This window comes from Rhipicephalus sanguineus, chromosome 5 (assembly GCF_013339695.2).
Source record: "Rhipicephalus sanguineus isolate Rsan-2018 chromosome 5, BIME_Rsan_1.4, whole genome shotgun sequence".
Classification (NCBI taxonomy): domain Eukaryota; kingdom Metazoa; phylum Arthropoda; class Arachnida; order Ixodida; family Ixodidae; genus Rhipicephalus; species Rhipicephalus sanguineus.
Window position 1 is genome coordinate 200,047,084 of NC_051180.1, and position 20,952 is coordinate 200,068,035.

The window sequence follows — 20,952 nt, forward strand, 5'->3', positions numbered from 1 at the left end:
GCTACCTTGCTTATCTGAGCTGCATTATAACCAGTCTTGCATCTCGGGGGCTGCACAATAAGCGGTATGCGTATACATGGAGTTCTATGGGAGAATAAGCAGGAGTAAGAAAAGACTGCATTATAGCCGGTCCTGCACTCTAAGCGGTTACGCTATAAGTAGTACAAGCTGTACGTGCATAGAATGTCATGAAATGCTGCCTAGTTTCACTTTATTTAGCTGTTTTTCTTGTCACAAATTCTATTCTTCTACTCGGCAATGAGCCTATAGTGAGTGGCTCCTAAAGCCTTTTTCCCTGCTCAAAAAACCACCTTTGGTTGCTCCAAAAGCCTTTTTTCTTGCTCCAAAATGGCTTCAGCCAATCACATCACTGTACATAGCATAGATGAAGGCAAATATACAGGAATTGGGTATGCTAAAACGAGAGCTTGAGTTTTCTTGCAATTTTTCTATTTTTGCACATGGTGCCGTGCTTCCCCTGTAGCGAGTCATGCACAGCAGTCAGAATTTTGACCTGCCACTTATCTGCACTCCAGAACTCTTCTCCAGGAAGCCTTGCACTGCACGATGAGTGCAGCCCCGAATTGGCATCAATTTTTCAAGAAATAAAGTGCAATCGTTCGCGAGTAGTGTTGCTTACTTTGTTCTAGTTGTCTGTATGTAATACACGCATTGTTCTGTGTGTACAGGCAGTGCAGTGTTCGGACCAGCTGATGCTGAAGATCCAAGCCCAGAACAGGCGCACCCTGGACCTTCTGGCCTCCAAGTGCTACTTCTACCACAGCCGCTGCTACGAGCTGGTTGACAGGATGAGTGACATCCGCAGGTGTCCTTCTCTCTTTGTCAGCAAAAGTGATAGACCTCTCAAAGCATCACCTTTTATTTAAAGGGGGACGCGGGGACCAAGTCGCGAAAAATGGCAAGAAAATCGATTTTCTGAAAATCACATTTTCAGTTTCGTAGCCCTTTTTCTACTAATTTCAAATTATCTTCGCTGAAAAACCACGTATAAGTGCTATTAAAAATTGTTGCGCCCGCTGAGGTGTCGAAAATTATCGCGGAAATCGCAAAAAAAATGCGTTTTTCAAAAAATCCACAGCATATCCACGGGGTGAATGATGATGAGTGGGGCGAAGCTCCGGAGGGAATCATCGGTAAACCGTGAATACTCCGAGTAATTCGCCCAGTATATGATCAAGTAAACACGTGAGAAACACCGTGTATATATTATACATCAAACTTTTATTGTACTGTTGGTTTATGTGGTCCCTTCATTACAACGGTCCCCCTAGCGTACGTAGCCGCACTAAATCGAACGATTGCCTTCCACCAATGACACGCGCCATATGTGAATCTTCCGTGAATTCTGCCCAGTACATCATCAACGACGTGAGATCGGGCGCGTTTATACTAAAGGGTCGATGAGAGTCATGGCGACTTGCAGCTCACTTTTATTTTACACGTACGTGGTGAATTTTTATTGTTTAATCACGCACGGGAGAAATTTCACACAGGCACTACCTTGGAGGCCGAAATCTAGTGCCTATATATACGGGGTGGTCAGTGAACGGTTGTGCAGCGCGAGCAGTCGAATTTTTCAATCAAGAAACTCGCTAGGCAGACGCTGCCTGCGTCGGCCTCGCAAGGCGAGAGAAAGAGAGGGGGGGGACTAGAGCACGCATCTGCAATGCAGCGAGCGCAGAGCGTCGCGAGGCGAGAGAGGGGGAGGGCTAGAGCACGCATCTGCAACGCAGCAAGCGCCTCCGCGCCATCTAGGGATCTTTCTGAGAACTAGAGGTAGCTACGACATCACCATCTAGTGAACACTCCAAGAACTAGAAGTGGCTACCTACTACTACTACATACTGCAGAGGAGGGACAGACCCACACCCAAAGAAGCTTCGCCCCTAAAAATTAGAGCTCCGCAACGGCACGACCAAGCACCACCATCTAGGGCTCGTCTGAAAGAGCATTTCTCCGTCCTTCAAATTCCTCGCCTCAGCTGGCTCCTCCATTTAAAAACATGCACACAAAAAGCAAACGTTTAAAGGTCGTTTCGAGGCCCCCGATTGGCCGCGGCCGCCATGATGCTCCAGCGCGCCTCGCCATTGGTTTGATAACCGCTCCCGGTGTGCGTCGTCTGCGGCTTCCGCGTTGTGAGGTCACGGCTGTCGAAAATCACGCTAATTACTGAAGCGTTCACACTCGTTTTGTGTTTACTGGTCAACGATAATTATGCGTTAGCAGCTGCACCCGGAAGCTCAGTCATCAGACCGACCGTGCATCAGACTGCGATAGCCCGACGCGCTCGTCGCGAACGTCGTAGAAGCACCTCTCGGACCTGTATTGCGTTCACTCAGGGAACCCGCGGTTAGAAGTTCTGCTCGACGACATCTTGGACCTCGTGACGAAGACCACCGCGGGACGACTTTTTGTGTTCGCGATCGAACATGACTAACTTCAAACATCGGGCACCGCGGCAGCGCACACCGCGACCGTGCTTACTGCTCGGAGTCTTGGCTCTTCCTAACTACGTTCACAGCGCTGACGAATTCGAACTTTGCGGGGAAGAACATCGTGCTAGCAGACGTGCGAAAGCGAACAATCCGCAATGCACTTTGTGACAAGCAACTAATGATATTGCCCGCTGGCAGCTCGGAATCGCTGATTGGCATTAGATGCATCGGCAGCGCCGCAGACCCCACGGCCATGGCTGCTCGATCTCCCCAAGTTCGTCGCACAGCGATCGCTCGAAGCACCGCGACAATTTGGCATGTCAGCGCCCCAAAATGCGAGGCCAAGCATATTGCACGCCAATGTTTCATCGCTGCGGCTTGCCATATTGTGTATCGCCACCAAATGCCGCCACCCAGCATATCGGGCACCGACTTCCCGAACCCCGCAGCCGAGCACTTCGCGGTGAAATAACCACTCAGTGGTGATGTCATTTAGGCGCGCTTCAAGCCGTGCATGGTATCGCAGCAAGCTTTTGTAAATGTACTGAAATAATGGAAGCCTCGCCGACTACCATTACCACAACCGGGTGAATGATGAAGCGTATCAAGGCGGGGGTGGCAAATTAACTTGTGTGAAGGAGTGGACGAATTTTTATCTGCCAAACTCGCTTCATTAAGTACTACTCAGAAATTCCTGTGCCACCAATGTCTTGGCCATAACTGCCTCAGCACACCTAAATTTGCATGCCACAGACTTGTAATGTGCAAGTCGGGGCATTAAACCTGATAGGCCACGGAGAAAGAATAGACAGGAGGGGAAACTCCGGGCCGGCGCCAGCGCGAGCGTGCGCCGCGATAACGTCACCCTGGGAGAGGAGGTTGGCGAACGTGCGCGCAGCGCTCCTTGCGGCGATGAAAAGAACTACCTGCTTTCCCCCGCGGAAGGAGAGCGCGTGCGCTCGCGGTCTCTGACGGCGCCCGGGTGTCGTCTGCTACACATTCAACTGGCCGCTTGCGCTGCGTTGCCATGTGCCGCCAAAAAAAAGTTTTTACAAGAGTGGATTGTACTTAAAAAATGAAGAACGTGTAGAAAGTCTTAGTGCCAATCTTTCTTTTTATTTATATTTTGCATAAGATACTTTTTAAACGACAAGGATAGGAACAAGCTGGCGCACTTCAGAAAGCAGACGATCTGCAATCGTAGCAGGCTCGTATAGAAAACCTACGGATGGTGTGGCTTGGTGTTGTAAATTTTTTCGACATAACAAAAGACGACAGTTTGTTCTAGTTTATTAACATGCGCCATAAAAAAGGCTGATAAGAGCAAGCGATACAGAACTGCTGTGCGAGTATAGAAAATTTAATCACATTTCTGCATCCCGTTTGGGACAGACGTGAACAGACGGAGCAACGTCTGCGTTGGCTTCGAGAATCAACACGTCATAAGTTCGGTAGTTCCTGCGCTGCTGATTCACGATGCAAGTGTTGACTGTGTAAGAGGTGGCTGATAGTCGACATGGGGTGCCGATACTTTGTCCAGAACTGCAACAGTGGATATAAGTCCTGCACTGAAAAGGTTCGCACTTTCAAAGCCCCCCTCTGACACTTAAAGCTTGCAGGAATAGGCGAGAGCTATAGGCAGAGTGGATTGTGATCTCACACCATGCGACTATGTCTGCGAAAAGCATTTCCCCAGCGAAATGGTGAGCAGACGCAAATACTACGCTGAGCTTGGAGGCGCGGTCATTCTTGACGAACCGAAGAAGTCGTTGTTGCTCCCTGGAGCAGTGCCTTGCATTTTCCTGGAAGTTTCGCCTCACTTGCATCCAGCGAAGAAAGCAAGACCTGGCCGGAAGATACTTGAAATTGTCAATGAAAGCAGCGCCAAAAGAACGAAAGTGGATAATATTCATCACGAGTCAGTAGCCATCGGCAACCAAAGTAATAGCTTCCAAACTGATACGAACTTCAAGGTGAGCTCTGTTGTTAAAGAGGTGTTCACGTCTCCACGTTCGAGTGATTTGCGCACAAACTCTGCACCACAGCCAAGCTACGGTGCAAGTAGTTCTGCTGATGAAGATGTGCCGATGCAGAAAACAAAGCTAGGAGCTTCGTCCACTACAGCAAGCTGGCTCCAGCAGCTGTCCTGTGAACAGCAGATACCGATGCCAAGCCCTGCATGGAACTACCACTATGTGAACGTTGATGGTGTCGATTGCCTTTGTTTTGTGGAAATGTGAAAGCGTCAACGTCATCTCCCGCATTCGCACTTAAAATCCTCGAATTGATGGCGTCCCGCGAGGGATTTAAAGCAACAAAATGTGCTCTGGGTCACGAAGTGAGCCGCGTTGTTGAAGTACAGAGTGAAGCCCAGCGGACTAGAGCTATTATTGACATACTTTGGGAATTCGATAACCAAGTTGTTTGTCATGGAGGCCCTGCGCGAGAAAAATTCCCAGACGTGCAGTTAGAATGTGCCTCTTGTGACGAGACAGGGTTCTGGAGACACAACAGCTGTCCTATTATTCTCGACGGTGCACAGAGGCAATGCTCACGATGCAAAACACTGTCCAACACGTTGCACAATCACAAGAAGCGAAAGGAAAGCAAAAGAGTGAAGACAGCTGTTAGGTCTCGTGTCAGCGGACCCAGTGTGCCGTACAGGCCGATATTAGAGGTATTTAGGAAGCAACGTGCTGCCCTGTACCACAAGAAGAAAAGACTCATGAAAAAAAAAAAACAAAATACTGAAGGCATCGCTTCAAGCGAGCAAGGAGAAAATCAAATCCCTTGCCGACAAGCAAGTTTTGGATCTTGCGAAAGAAGCGGGTTTTCCAGAGAATCACTGCGTGCTTTTGACGGAGTGTTTAGCAGCCGCAAAGGTCCCGGCGAAACAAGGAAGACGTTACACGGATGACTGGCTTCTGCTCTGCCTGCTTCTACATATCCGCACTCCATCTGGTTACAGATCTCTGGGGGAAAACAATATAGTACCATTGCCCTGTGTCAAGACTATCAGGAAATACATTTCCATTGTAGGAATGAAGTGTGGCTTCGACGAAGATTTTTTCGCTGCGCTGAAAGAAAAACTGGAGCCCAAACCGAACTTTTGAAAGCATGGAATGCTCCTTTTCGATGAGATGCAGATCCGAGAACGGAAGTGTGTCAATTCCCAAACACTTACGTACGCCGGATTTGTTGACCATGGTCAAGGAGAAAGTCATGCTGAAAGTAGTGCTACTGGCCTGGCCAATCATGCGCTTGTCTTTATGTTTATTCCGTTTGGGGAAAGCTACACTCAACCAATCAGCGTGTTTGCCTCAAGAGGCCCAACGAAGGGAACAGTGTTAAGCCAATTGGTGCTGCGGGCCATCATATTACTAGAGAAGGCAGGTGCGCTCGTCGATGGAATTGTTTGCGATGGAGCGAGCACAAACAGGAGGATGTGGACGGAACTCGGCGTAAATGGCAAACTCGGTGCAAAGAAAAACTCCTTTGAACACCCAATGAACGATGCAAGGAAGGTGTATGTCTTCTCCGATGTACCACACCTGGGGAATGCGTTCGTAACAGGCTCTTGAAACAGCGCTCCCTGAAAGTGAATGGTAAGTGGGTGCATTGGTCTTGCTATGTCGCTGTCTACAAAGAGGATTGCAAGAATGCAGGAGGCTTGAAGGTTTGCCCTAAAGTAACGCATCACCATATATAACCATCGCATATGGAGCTCATGCGTGTCAAACTAGCCACTCAAATATTCAGCCGATCTATGGCCTCTGCACTGAAATGCTACACTCAAGTGGGTGTACTGCACACAGACACAACCGAAGGCACTATTGCGTTCACCGAGCAGATGGACAATGACTTTGACGTGATGAATAGGCGCCATCCTAAAGAAAGTCTGCGCATGAGATGTACAGATTTAGAGTGCATCAAGAATTCCCTGAAGTGGCTCGACGACTGGGAGCAGGATGTTTGCAGTGGAGCCATTTCCAAAGACATGTTTTTGGCTCCATCAACCGCAGAAGGTCTCCGAGTCACCATGCTGTCGATGCTAGAACTCTCGGAGTACCTGCTGAGCCACTGTGGATTCAAGTACGTCCTAACCGGCAAGATGAACCAAGACCCGCTCGAAAGATTCTTTGGTAAAGCTCGACAGGCTGGTTGCGAGAACGACCATCCGGATATGCTGTTGTTTCTGCAGGTGTACCGGATGCTCACAGTGTAAAGCTTGTTGAAGCCACCAAAGCTGGGAAACTGTGAGGTACGAGAACAAGAATCAGCACTTGATCTTTCTTCCTTATGGGCTGTCTTTATGACGAAAGACTCCGGCGAGTCGCACCTCAACGAGATGAAAAGGAAGCTTGATGGATTGGTGGAAACCGAGGAGTGGGAATGCGAGGACTGCGAAGACCTCGTGCAAGAGAGTAGGAACAGTGTTGAGGTTGTGGATGCAGTTTTGTACTACGTCACTGGCTTCTTAACGCGAAAATTCACAAGAATGTTTCCGTGTGAAAAATGCAGGCGCTCTCTGACTGTAGACGCAGTGACCATGAAAGAAGCCTCCCTCACTATCTGCAAAACGAGAGGTGGCCTCATTCACCCCAACAAGCGTTTGTTTCAGATACTTCGCTACGCAGAGGACTACTTTGCAAATCATGTGGAAAACCCTGACATCTTCTGGGCTACGATCGACCACGTTCTGGATAACTTGAAGCTCACGTTTCCTTGTGATCAACAAAAGAATGACGCACTTGCAAGAATTCTTTTTTACTATGTTGGCATGCAAATGCGACAGCACTGTGTGAACGAAGCACGTGATAAGGACAACACCGCATCATTAAAGAAAAAGCTCTCCAGGCTTTGCAAAGACTAGGTTTCTTGGAAAGCGCCGTGTATCCGCACTTTCTTCGAAGAAATGAAGGAACTGATAGGGAAACGGTCTTGACGGGCCCTTCAGAATAAATTCCAATATGACTGCGGTGTTATAAGTTTTTCGTGTTTGTTTGTTGTAACTCTACATTGAATAGTCGCTATCACGAAGTCCCAAAACAAAACATATGCCAGAAAAGCGTAGACAGGTGAGAATCACTTTTTATTTTTCTTAAATATATATCAACTCCCGTTATTCACGTTTCTGCTGGCACGCTCCATGACTTTATTTCGTTATCAGCGCATATAGTACGCAAGTTCCCACAAATAAAATTTTTGCCCTAGCATGTGAAGGTGAATAAACTGAACAAAACTAAAAGCGCACGCAGAACGCAGAAGAAATGGTGAATAAATTAAAGCGAACTGCTCTAGCGATTAATTGTGGACGCTTCCGTGATATGCAAGGGTGGCGCTCAAGCACCGAGCAGCGGCGCGCAAGCAGGCGACAAGAGCGGGCTCCACGCCTCCAGTGTCTGCCGCTCCGCCGCTGTAGTTCGGCCGCGGTTCTGTAGGTGGCGCTCTCACGACGTCCGCCGCCGCTCTCCGGCGTGACACTATCACGGCGCGAAAAGCAGCCGAGTTTCCCCTCCTGTCTATTCTTTCTCCGTGTGATAGGCTCACCCTTCAAAGAGCTGACAAAAATAACCAATAAAGAAAAAGCAAAGCACATAGTGCAGAAAAATGAAAGGTCAAGTACATAAGAAAACCCCTGCAAGCAAAGACACTAAATATTACAGCCCCAGGGCATTTTGATTTACATGTAGTGGCTGTGCAACTTTAGGGCCGTGTTCTCGGAAGTGTGTTTTAACCCGACTGTCCCGCTTGCAGAAAGCGTAGCACGACTATGGCTTGATGGATTTTCATGAGGTCTGTTGCATTATATTCCCTTGTCAATTCTCTATGCTATGACATTCCTGTATTTTTTAATTACTCTCTCGTTTTTTTACTCTTTAGCTAATTTGACATGGCGATAACGAGTGCATTATGCAAACATTGATGTAATGTTCCGTGTAAAAAAAAATCGGGGTAATAAAAATATTTGGAGAATGTCATAGCATGAACCATTCTTATGGCTAAAATATAAGGGCAACTTTGGGCTTTTACCATGTTTTGTTGTCGCGCCAGGCTTTCTGCAAGTTTGGTACAACAATGATGCAAGTAAAAATATATAATGTCAAAACTGCTGGAGATATCTTAATGAAACTTTGTAAATATTCATTCAGTGCACTTCCCAATAAGCATGCCAAATTTCATTATTCTACTACAAAAATAAAGAATTTCAGCTTCGATCCCCACCTCCCCCCTTAAAGAATCATGATCTGTTTCTCGAAATGTGATCACTGCCTGAGCTATTTCATGATGCAGCTATTAAATATATTCTTGTGATCAGTGCGCACCGTGAAAGCACATCTGGCATCCGTCGGCTCTGTATGTAGATGGAAACAAAAAAAGGGCTTTGCGAAGTTCTTATGTCTTATTCATCTCATGTGTGCATGACACACTGGTGCTTTTCTGGTCACAAAACTCTGCCGCCTGCAGTTTTATATGGGGACAGGAGCTGCCGCTAGCTTCGAGACAATTGTTCTTCATGCACTGAACCTCTGATATTGAGCTTTCACTTACCTTTGCAAGATATCAAGGCTACGATGGAGCCACTTGTGCCAACGCAGCGTATGGAATGTTGTTCCTTAGCTCAGGGAGGGAAGCACGGGATTACGTAGGCAGAGGTTGTTGTTCACTTGCTCTTGTGACACTGTGCAAGCCTTAGAACCTGCACTATGGGGAACCTGCGCTGGAGTTTCCGCGGACAGGGTGCGCCGCCCTGCCGGGAACGGCCGGAAACACTCAGGCATACAAACAAATACGAGTGGCTGCTAACGTGCACCATGCCGCCGTGCGCGATCATCAAATGAGGAAAAAGAAGCGTCCGAGGCCGGCGGTATTGTTGTATTCACGAATGCCACATCAAAAATGTCTTTAATAACTGAAAAAAAAATAGTCCAGAACATAGTTGACTCCCTTCGGCCTTGCTTTCCACCGATCCACATGGGTTGGCGCTCTGGAAAACATCACAAATCTTTTATTTGAAACTGGCCTTGAAAAAGTCAAAGAAAGCACATGACAGCTTAGGTTGCGTAAGCATCGCGCCCTACATTAAACATACCGTATTTACTCGATTGTAACATGACCACGATTGTAACGCCAGGGATGACATTTCATTACGTCCAGGAAGAAAAAATTAAATTTCGGTATTCGATTGTAACGCGAGGGTCGACTTTAGGTTGCAAAAATCTAGAAAAAAAAAAACTCGCGTTACGTTCGAGTAAAACGGTATTATAGGTCACTGTCAGGTGCACAGCTCTACACCGGTTACAAGTCCATGACCGCTAGAAAAACCGTGTTGTCTACGCATGTTCCATTGCTCATCACACACTGCATGTCAAACTCGGAACCACCACGAAGTCAATTAGCACTAGGTTCCTCAAAGGCATTCTTTTTAAGTATCAGGCTTAGACGACGCCCGATTGCAAGTTTGCAAACGGTCTGCACACGATAGCGAGTCGACGTCGTTAAAGCACGAGACCTGCGACATGTTTGTATTTCCGCTAACACCACTGATCTCTACTTTACACCGGCCTTTTTAGATTTATTTCGTGCTTCACCGTCAACTTCAAAAACGTTGTTTGTAAAGACTGCGATACGAACATTTAGTGGGCACATGAAATCCGTTAAAAATTTTCAACGGCTTGCATGTGCCCAGTAAATGCTCGTATCGCAGTCTTTACACCGTAAAGCAAAGCGTGCAGCGAAACAGCTTCTGTAATATAGTACGAGAGCTGTAACTACAGATTACGTAATTGTGATATGCTCGCTCAAAACAGCTGTCACTCACTGAGCCGAACGTTCTCAGTGCTGCCTGAGGCACTAATTTTATTTCAAAGTGGGCGCACAACGAGCACACTGCATACACCGTCAAGCTTGCTAGCGCTATTTGAACACACTTACCTGTAAGTTTAGTCGTACGGTGCTTGACACTTTGCCGAAAGGTCACAAGCGCTGTCTCTTCGAAAAACAGCTTCTTCCACGTCATAGACATAGTTCTCATTGCCAATGACAGCTTCCGTCCTTTCGACAGCACACTCTCGCGAAGGTACCCGTCCGCACACATCACCGGAGAATAATCGGTGGCATCGCTGCTCGCCCGCTGCGCCACAGTGCAGCGAAGTGTCCCGATCTTCGCTAGTCTTGCGCATTCCAAAGTACCTACAAAACGACGCACATCGAGCAAAAGCCGCAGTAGTGTCGAATGACGTTCAGCATGCGTTTGAACTGGTTTGAACGTGCCACGAGGTATGTGAGGGCACGTTGAAACGTGCCGTCGTACGCCTCGCGGCGGCTTTGTATTACTGGTTGTTTCTCAACTAGCTCGCCAGGGCGGCGCAGCTTGTACATTTTAGGCGCGCCACCTGGGCAGCACTGGCTACCCATACTTATATTATCAGAGACCATCTGCACCGCAGGAGTTTGCCACAATAGCAGTACAATAAGGCCCTAGATTTCTTGTGTTTGCAGTTTATAAAAACACTTACTGCTGCAGCCTATTGCACAAAGCTTCGACGACACTTTCTCTAGGTGAAGTCCATGTGTTGCTTAAAGGGACACTAAAGGCAAGTATTGAGTCGACGTTGATTGTTGAAGTAACGGTCCAGAAACCTCGTAGTGCTACTTTTGTGCCAAGGAAGTGCTTATTTTGAAACAAAATCACGTTTTAGTAGTCCGCATCGTGTTAGCGTACTTCAAATCGCCCGCCTGAAAGCGCTGTTTCTCGCGTCACTGCTGCCGCGCCCAATGTTGCTCGCCTTTACTGCGCGGTGGCGTGCACCATTCGGGCATCCGGCAACATCACATGCATGCGGCATTTTGTCGAACTTTCTGTCAGAGCGACTTTCACGAGCGTGCAAAACACACGCGGCAGTACGCGATACCGAAACTAGCACTGAGACGCGACTGCGTGAGCAAAGCAGGGTGCCGGGCGAAGCGTAGTTCGGCGAAAACTGAACCTTTGAACCACGCACGCCGTTCTCCATGGCAACGCAAAAGAGGTTCTTTTTTCCATTAATCAAACAGAAACGAACAAGCAGCATTTTATTACATCTCCTGATGCACGGAAGGTTCTTTTTTTATTGCAGCTAGTTTGATTATGAGTGAATAATTGTAGTCGAACTCTCTCACGTCATCGGGATCATTTCCAAAATGTCCCACTCGTGGCGCTCATTGTGCGATACGTTTAGCTTAATTTCTTGGTAAGTAGGGCACTGCTGTTGATAATATTGTCGTTTTAGACTTTGTCACACATTGAGCTTCCATTCTGACATAAATTATTTGCCTTTAGTGTCCCTTTAAGTATAAGCCGATCTCTAGGACCTAACCTCACCTGAACTCCAAGCTTGCAACTACCATCATCTCATTTTTTACACGTAAGTTCGCTAAGCTCATGAACATAAGAAGCGAAGCTCGTCGTAGCGGAATAGGTACTCCCCTCTAGCGTTCAGGACAAGAGGCGCTCTTCTACAGCTTAGATTACGTGTAATCCACCAGATGGCATCATTTACTTGACAATTTATTTGTCTCCTGCGGAAAGAGCGCGGTTATTGTATGAAAAAGATGGCTTGCGGTGGCGGCCACCCATGCATAGCTGGCTCGTCAACACGAAAAAGAAGCTTTTCATTTTCGTCATCTTCTTCGAGTGATGATGATTCGGATACAGATGTTTATCTTGTGTCCGGAAGTGAAGACAGCGATGGCGGTGAATTGAGCATCTCCTCCGGTGATGATGAAAACAGCTCGGAAGCAAACATCGTGAGTGCTCGTCAGTGGGTCCCGCGTGATGCGGACAATCCTCCTGTGAAGCCTCCTCGCTTTCCATTCTTGGCGATTCCAGACAACACTTTCAACTTGTCATCGCCAGATGACCTTATATTCAGCAGTTTCTTCAAAAGTGCTTCATTTGGTCTCAGAAGCGAGGAGAAAACGGGAAAAAAGAAAGTCACAGCTTCGCCGCAAGGGCGAAGCAATGAATGCGATAGCAAGAAACTAATGCTATACGAAGTGAGGCTCGCCAATGGATACCCTCAGTTTGAACAGCGCTCCTGTTGCAAAGGTGGCCGAAGCAGCGAAGGAAACTAGCGTGCTTCAACTGTCGAGCTGTGACACTTGATAGTTCGCGCTCATGTTCTGTTTGTTCGTTTAGCGGCGTCCCTTGAGCTCGAGTGACTTTCGTACGCTCCGTAACATGAGCGCGGACATCACGGTGAAAGGGTGAAAGTGTGAAACACCCCTCTTCCCCTCAGCACGAGAAAACCGCGCGAGCAGACAGCGGAAGGGCAAGGTTCTCCCTGCGCAAATATAAGAAGAAGCGAGCGAGCGAGCCGACGACTTTTAAATCCGCCCGTCGTGCTCCTAGCGCCACCTCGCTGGTAATGAAGAAACGCTTATAAGCGCCTAGCGTCTCTGAGTCCGTCCAGCGGTAAAGGGTGGGTATATAACGCTCGCCGTTAGCTACGTGGAGGATCTGCGTTTCGTGGCGCAGTGGTTAGCGCCACTCGCTGCGGAGCAAGAGGTCCCTGGTTCGATTCCGCGCTTCGGAAGCATTTTTCTGAATTATTTTTCTTTGGGGCTTTTATATATATATACATACTGATACATATACGGCGCATGATGGCGACGGCAAAATTCAGCCGAGAATGTCCATATGATTGCTATCGCAATAAAAGTTGAGAAAGGAAACTCGCTTTTGGTGCAGGAGCTGCAAAGGCCCCCTTGCGTTATTCCGTGTTTTGATTTGACTAAGTATGTGGTACAAATATTTTTTCAACATCGACTAGCTACGTTTTAGTACAATCAGATTCGAAATCAACAATAAAAAAAAAAATAGGCACTTTTGGTTGGAAAATTTTCAAAAAAATAAAGCACTTAAGGGGTTAAAGTGCTCTTTTTTTTTCTTTATTCGTTGTTAGACACAACCTCAATGAAAGCCAACAGATGATTAAGCCCAGGAAAGTATCTGTATTGAGAAAGCAAAGTGGATGAAAAGACGACAGGCACAAGGGCTGGCAGGGACTGAACCTGCGACCTTGGGATAACGCATCCGATGCTCCACCAATTGAGCTACAACTTTGTCAGGTGTTCCTGCATGCGTAAACCTGGTAGCGTTAGTCAGCGACACTCGTAGCCACGATGGCAAGTGTGGAACACTCTTTTTGCCAGCGGGCAGGCTGCAACCGTGACATTGCTGAAGGCCCTCAATGGCGGCGTGCAGCCTTGTTAAAGGGGTGGTGCCACCAAATTTGTGGCTTGCGCGTTCTTTGCTGTAAGCGTTTCCTATAGCTCCAGGAAGCATGATGCACACACCAAAATTCGTGTATTCTCGCTAAATAATTTAATATTGCCTTTTGATGTGAACAACTTTCGGTTTCGGTTTCTGGGCGCCGAGGTTGGGCAGTGACGTAGAAGTGTAGGAGGCTTGGTCACGTGACCACACAAGGCTGTGACGCACTAGTGAGGAAGCGATCGAAACTCGGCGAGTGATGTAGCAACCGATAGTCTGCCGGTGCTACAGTGAACTAGAACATATTCTAGTTCACTACAGCCGGTACGTACGTTGCAGAGGGTGGCGCAGGTCCGGAGGTCACTCACGTTACTACAGCAGATCTGGTGTGACGTCATTACAACTTTCGTTGCCCTTCCTATACATCTACGTCAGAGTTGGCGCGCTAGCGATGGGTTTCGATCAGGAGAATGGGCATTTAGGTACACTTTGGAAGTGAATTAAAAATATATTCTAAACGTTTGCTGTGTCCGACCCATCGTGTGGAGTGTCCTTGCATACAGAGAAAACCCACAACAGGCTTGTTATAGCCTCGAAATTTGATGGCACCACCCCTTTAAGGTAAAGCTGGGGCTGCAACTGTGGCACCCAGATGTTTTAACGCGATAGCATTAAGAGTTCACACTCAAAGGAAAATTGTGTCAGTCGAAATTCGGAGGAAATAATCGCTTTTTCACTAGGTTACTTCCGGAAAACTTCGCGCATTTGGGCTTTGTTAGATCCACACTCAAACCTCGATACAACAAACACAGATGTAACGAATTATCAGTTACAATGAAGTAAATGAAGAATAGTCTTGTCATAGATACAGTGTTCCAAATACAGTCGCCGACCGATAAATCGAACACCAATAATTCAGACACGCTCGGTAATTCGGACTGTTGCGCAGCACCGCCGATGATCCCATAGGAATGTGTGAACACTACCGATATTTTGGACAGCTGCCAGATCTACATTTGATAATCCGGACGCTGTCCGAGACTGTCGCGCACGCCGAATTGTCAGCCATTATCTCCTCCGGCACCCATACCATACAGAGTATGACCTCAGAGATTAAAACGAACGCTAATTGGTGACGTATGAGGCTTTATTTCGATCGCTACTTTATGCCTCAGAGATTTGTTATTGAAAATGCCGATTTTGGAAGCACTGGTCAACTGTGGGAAATCGTACCGACATCGCAAACATCCTACATTCCAGTTCCTGTATCCCTTCGCTGCATTGCTGTTGCTGCTATCGCTGCCATTTTGTCAAATGTGTGCAGTAAATCGATTTGCTAAGGCAGTGACTACGGTGATGGGGCCCTCAGCGCAGTACTATCGTAAGAGTGGGGGGGCGGGGGGGGGGGGGCGTCAGCGTAATACAGTCAAACCCCGCTGCAACGAAATTGACGGTGCTCGGAAAAATGTTCGTTGAAGCGAACGTTTCGTTGTAGTGAAATTGAAAAAAATATGGCTGACCTGAGCTAGTAGAACAGTGAAACTTTTATTTCCAATATTCAAAAAGTGTCTGCTGCTTCCTTTGCGTCCCCAGCAGCGTTGCATAGCGACGCCACGTTGAAAAGCACGCAGAAACAACGGCTTCCGCGAACGAATCAAACAAGCACGGGCGCGCAACACGAACTGCACAGTTGCACCAACACGCTTACACTAGCTATTCGCCGACAACGGCAACATGCAGGCATGCTATCGCGGAGCGTTGACTTACGCCTTATTCTATGTTGTTCTTATCCACCACTCGCGGCTGGCTGATCCCGTTGATAACGCGGACGAATTGTTGCTCCAGCCACCGGTCGCACTGGCCAAGCGCGAAAAGCACGAAAAGCATTGGCATTGGAAAAGGCACCATCCCGCGACTGCACCCCAGGGCTGCTCGCGTTGATAACGCGGATGTGGCGGATGTACCGTCGCTCTGACCACTAGCGAAGCGCGAAAAGCACGAAAAGTATTGGAAAGGCATCGGAAAAGCTATCGTTTCGCGATTGCACCCCAGTGTCGACAACTGAGCTTTGGCTTCGGATTGTCTGCGACTCAGAAGCAACTCAAGCCACTTGCGAAAGCAGGGCACTCTGATCGCCGTCGCTATCAAGCAATGGCGGCCCCCATGCTCAGTCAACAGCGACGGTTTCTGGTGGTTCCAACACGCGATTCAGACTTTGAATTCGTATTTTTATGTTCTAAAATGCATCAAAGAGATTGTGTTTATTGCACGGTAAATTAAATTTTTGAGCCCTGAATGGCATCGTCAAATTTTGTTGAAGCGGAACGGCAGCAGAAAAAGTGTTCGTTGTGGCGAGCATATTTATGCATTGACTCCTATGGACTGTTGAAGGGGAACCGAGAATTTTTCGTTGTACTGGAAATTTCATTGAAGCGGAGTTCGTTGTAGCGGAGTTCGACTGTAAAATCATAAATATGAGGGGGCCCTTCACTGTAGTGTAATACGGTCACGGGCCTTGTCTCGAGCCCTCACTGTTCTTTCGTCATCATACAGCGATCACATCACAGATACAGGCGGACTTGGTTGCACATAAGCGGAAGTGCGGGCAGCAACGCACTCACAACTTTTTTCGGCCACCGGGACACTGAAGTGTCAATAAAAGTTTTTTTTTTCTGATGCATTTGTTTTTTTGGACATTCAATAATTCGGACTTATTTACGTTCCCCGGTGGAGTCCGAATTATCGGTCGTCGACTGTATACGTTTATAATGAATTTTTGGATACAGTAAAAGCTCGTTAATTCGACACCCGTTAATTCGGATAATTCGGACGGCTCTATTGGTCCCGGCTAAAGTGCATGTTCATCTATGGGACCAAACCTTCGTTAATTCGTCAGAATTCGGCTCCGCACCGCTTAATTCGGACAAATGCTGACGGCTGCCGCTACACAAAAGTATGGTAAAGCAGCGCTGGCACCACTGGAGTGAAACCGAAACCTGAGTGGCATCGCCATCGTCATCAACTAGTAGGGGCGATCGCAGCGTCACCGAACATCGGCGTCTTCTTTCTTCACTCCACTGTGCCTCCGATGCCATTTTCCCTTGTGTTATCTTGTCGGCACCGTCTCTTCTTGCGACCCGTCAGGACTAATCACGATTGATGATTGTGTCACCACGACTGGTCTCCTGACTAATCAAGAAATAATTAATGATGTCATGGGCGCCCAGGAAGACCACGATTCTGACAAAGAGTGATGCGAGGAGATGCAGCCGCGACCTCATCGCACATCACGGAAAGTCTCGGAGGCGCTTTTGATATTAGAGGACGTTTGCCTGAGCACTTCCGACAGTTTGCATGCTGTTGGCCATTTGGAAGAGTTAAGAAAAATTGTAATGTCAGCCCGAATCTGCGCGAAAACGCAGACGACCAGTACAAAATACTTCAGCTAATAAAGGAATGCTTCTCCAACTTGATTTTAATCTTGGTTTTTCTGTTCATTCGTTAATTCGGCATTCGTTTAATTTGGTCATTTTTTCCAGTCGCATCAAATCCGAATTAACGAGCTTTTACTGTATAACGAACTTATTTTCGCGTCAGATGCGACTTTGTTATAATGAGGTTTGAGAGCAGTTTTAACTATAATTCCATTTCCGAAACAGGGAAACAAATCATACTGTGTTTCAAGTTACAGGCCCTGTAAAGTATTTGAAAAAAATTACACCATCTCCCGCTAAAGGGGACCATGAGGCGATGCGAAGCCGGAGCACTTGCACAATCGTGTTCCGTTGGCATTCGCTGGGCATGCTACCGACCTCGCATCGTGGAACGCGAAGAGGAACACTACGCGCATTGTGTCTTCCCTCTAGCCTGGCCGTTAATTCTCACAGGGCGTGCGGGGAACGTCGACAGGCGCGCGCGCGAGAGAGAGTGTAGGAGGGAGAGGGGGAGGGGATGCGCATGCGCTGGCTCTCATTGCGGCGCTGCGCAGGAGAGAATTTCGGCATGTTGAGCCCGCATTTCAGAGGAGCCAACTGAGGCAAGCGCCGGACTGAACACGCACAGCGCTCTACTATTTGAAGAAGAGACTAGAGGAGGAGAGTAGCGCATGCGCCACGAGAGCAGAAGCGAGAACGCAGGAGAAGCGCAAGCAAGTGCTGGTAGAAAAGTGGAGAGAGTAACGCGCAGCTGTTGGAGAGAGGGAAGGAGGAGAGTCGCGCATGCGTAGTGTGAGTGCGGACCACAACGCTGCATGCGGATTACCACGCCACCTTACATACCCCCGAGCAAGAGATACTTCGCATCTAAAAATGATCAGCTGCCACTTACTACACTTCCTGGAATCAACAAACTGCTTGACCCATACCCATACCTGCCAACTCTCCCGAATCGTCTGGGAGACTCCCGAATTTGGACCTAATCTCCCGATTGTACGAATGTCATCTCGAATCTCCCGAAAAGTGGCCACCACAGCAGAGGCTTGTTTTTTTTTTCTCTTTTTTAAAATTATGCGTGTACATCAGCCTTTCCTGCTGTGGCGGTGCTGCGGAAGGGCACTCGCCACCACACTTCTATTTCATTGTAACCATATCACAGAGTACCACTGAGTACATTCTAGGCACTGCACATCTGGGCGAAGGCTGGCCGTCTGGCCGTGAGAAGCGCTCGCCACCGTACCGAAAGAAGGTGAGGGAAAAGGTACAGTCTCAATGGAAAAAGATCGCCAGAAGTGCATGGCGGCCGGAGCCGCGGCGCTGCACGAGCGCTCCAATAACGAGACAGAGAGACAGTCGAGCACATTCCACTTTCCAAAGGAGGGTTGGCCGGCAGATCGGCGGTAAGTAAGCGGCCCCCATTGTGCGTTGCACTCTCGATATCAGCGTGCTTAAAAGAAACAGCGCCGCGTGTCGCAATCTTGCCGCTCTGGCCACCGTTCAGTTCATTTGCGGCAATCGTTTCAGTTGAGCCTAGCCAGAACTTTTGCGTCTCCTTCTTGGCCCCCGCATTTTGTACACTATGCCGTCTGCCGTTGGGGCTGCGTGTTTCCAAAGTTCAGTTAGAAGGTCGATGACGGCGTCAAAATCAAAGAAGTGCTTGCAAGTGTTTCTGGACTCATACACAGCTGAGTTTCCGCGCTTTGTGACTTCGCGGAAAGGTGACAAGCACGGATTCTGTACCACATGCGCCTGTGAACTGTCAGATGCCTTCACAAGTAAAGAAGTTTGGGTCAAGCAGCTCAAAACAAACATCCTTACCCTTTCCTAATGTCAATCTCCGGTCTCAGTAATTTCCGCTATGCAAAAAAAAAACCACTCCCCTCCCCCCCCCTCACTGCGGTCTCCAAATATTTTAATGCTGTGAGTTTGGCAGGTATGCATACTGTTGTGTAGGGCAGGAGCGCGTCGTAACCCGCGGCGGGCCGACGGAGAGGCCGAACGACGGGAGGGCGCTCGGAGTGACGACGCAGAGACCAAGCTTCGGCGAGACTGACGGGAGACTGCTCTCCCGCGTTTATTGCAGGCGGTTTTAAGGAGGGAGAAGAAAGGCTATTGGCCAGCGGGGCACGGGCCACATGACCGGCATGACCACGCCGGATTGGTGGTAGCAAAGAGGCATGGCAGAGACCCAGCTCCCCCCAGTAGCATGAATAGAGAGCACAACAGCACTGGTGTCTCAGCATGTCACCAGGGGTCGCACGACACAACATCGTCCCGCCCAGGGAAGAATTGCATCCTTATACAATTCTAACTGTGGTACATCAGGAAACACTAAAAAATTCACATTCAAGTTCCAATCGAGATGGCACCTGCAATCTTGCCGCTCTGGCAAGATTGCATATTACAACCTATGTTACACAAAAAAAAGTCACTTCACCACACCAACAGAAGTGCCAGCTTGCACTATTCACGAAAAGTTCACACAAACGCACTAGACCTCTGCGGCTATACTGCAGGCCTCTAAGGCAGTATAGCCCCAGAAGACGCGGACTACTTTAGTCTGTGATGTAGTCCTTCAAGTGGGCTGGGGGCTTGCGCGTCCGCTGTGGGCGACGTGACCCAGGCCCTGCAGGAAGACTTTGAGAGTTGCGGCTGTCGGGAGCCAACTTTGAAGACCCGTCCCCATCTTTCCCAGAAGAACTTGGCGGATTGCAGCTGCCATGAGCCGACTCTGAAGACCCATTCCCATCATTCCCAGGCAAAAAACTTTGTGGGCTGCGGCTGTCTTGAGCCAACTTTGAAGACCCATTCCCATCTCTTCCCTCCCCCGTGTTGGAATTTGGTACATTTACTGTAGGTGAGGAGGAACACCCAGGACTTTCCTCCTGAAGCCCCGATGGTTGATCCTGGGTCACAGGCATCGGAGTGTGCACTTCAGCTGGTGCGTCGTCGCACTGGACAGCCGGGGCACTAGGAATGGATTGCAGAGGCAACAGCTCTGTATAGGAAGTAGAGGGAAGGTTACCCAAGTCACCGTAATAAGAGAGGAGATCTGCATCAGTGATGGGCTCAGAATGAGGCATTAACGGAAGGGATGCTGCAGCTACATGTGGAACGAGCGTTAACTTTGAAGCATTCCACTTCCTGCCGTCGCTGAGGAGGAATGTGGACGGATTGACTTGTTGTAGGACTGTAAGGGGTTTGCTGAACCTGAATGGACCTTACGTATGTAGCTTAACCTTTACCTTGTCGCCTACTTTAATCCGAGTTTGTTTGGCGCCCTTGCGCACATCTACATAGGACTTAGTATTCTGCTGCTTTCGCTGAACCTTTTCACGAAGTGTTGAAGGAGAGGGTTGTGGCAAACCCGGAAGCTTATGTTTACTGATGTCTAAGGTTGATCGCGGTTGGCGACCGTGAAGCAGAACAGCTGGTGAACAACCAGTAGTAGAATGAGGAGTGATCCTGTAAGACCCTAAGAACTCTGTAGTGCTCTGAGTGACATCTTTCTGTTACAGTTTAGCTACTTGAATGTGTCCCTTAAGAACACGGTTAAATCTCTCTATTAGCCCGTTTGCCTGCGGGTAATAGTTGGATGAGAAATGATGGACAATGCCTCTTTCCTTTAAGAAATCCTGAAATTCTCTGGACGTAAACTGGGGTCCATTATCTGTAACTAAGGTTTCAGGGAGACCTTCACGGCTGAAAGCAGCATTGAGCAGCTTAATGACGTCTTGCGTCGTGATTGAATTAGTAAAAAGGACTTCAGGACAGTTAGAATAATAGTTCATTAAGGTGATAGCAT

The 20,952-nt window shown here is 48.2% G+C and overlaps 1 protein-coding gene across 1 annotated transcript in view; it reads left to right on the forward strand.

Annotated features, from left to right (window-relative positions):
* Nucleotides 1-20,952, forward strand: part of LOC119394571 (26S proteasome non-ATPase regulatory subunit 3) — a 197,177-nt gene that overhangs the window by 43,500 nt on the left and 132,725 nt on the right. The window contains exon 5 of the mRNA XM_037661893.2: nucleotides 690-826. Within this exon, the coding sequence (XP_037517821.1) occupies nucleotides 690-826 (137 nt within the window). The remainder of the gene's footprint in view (nucleotides 1-689; nucleotides 827-20,952) is intronic.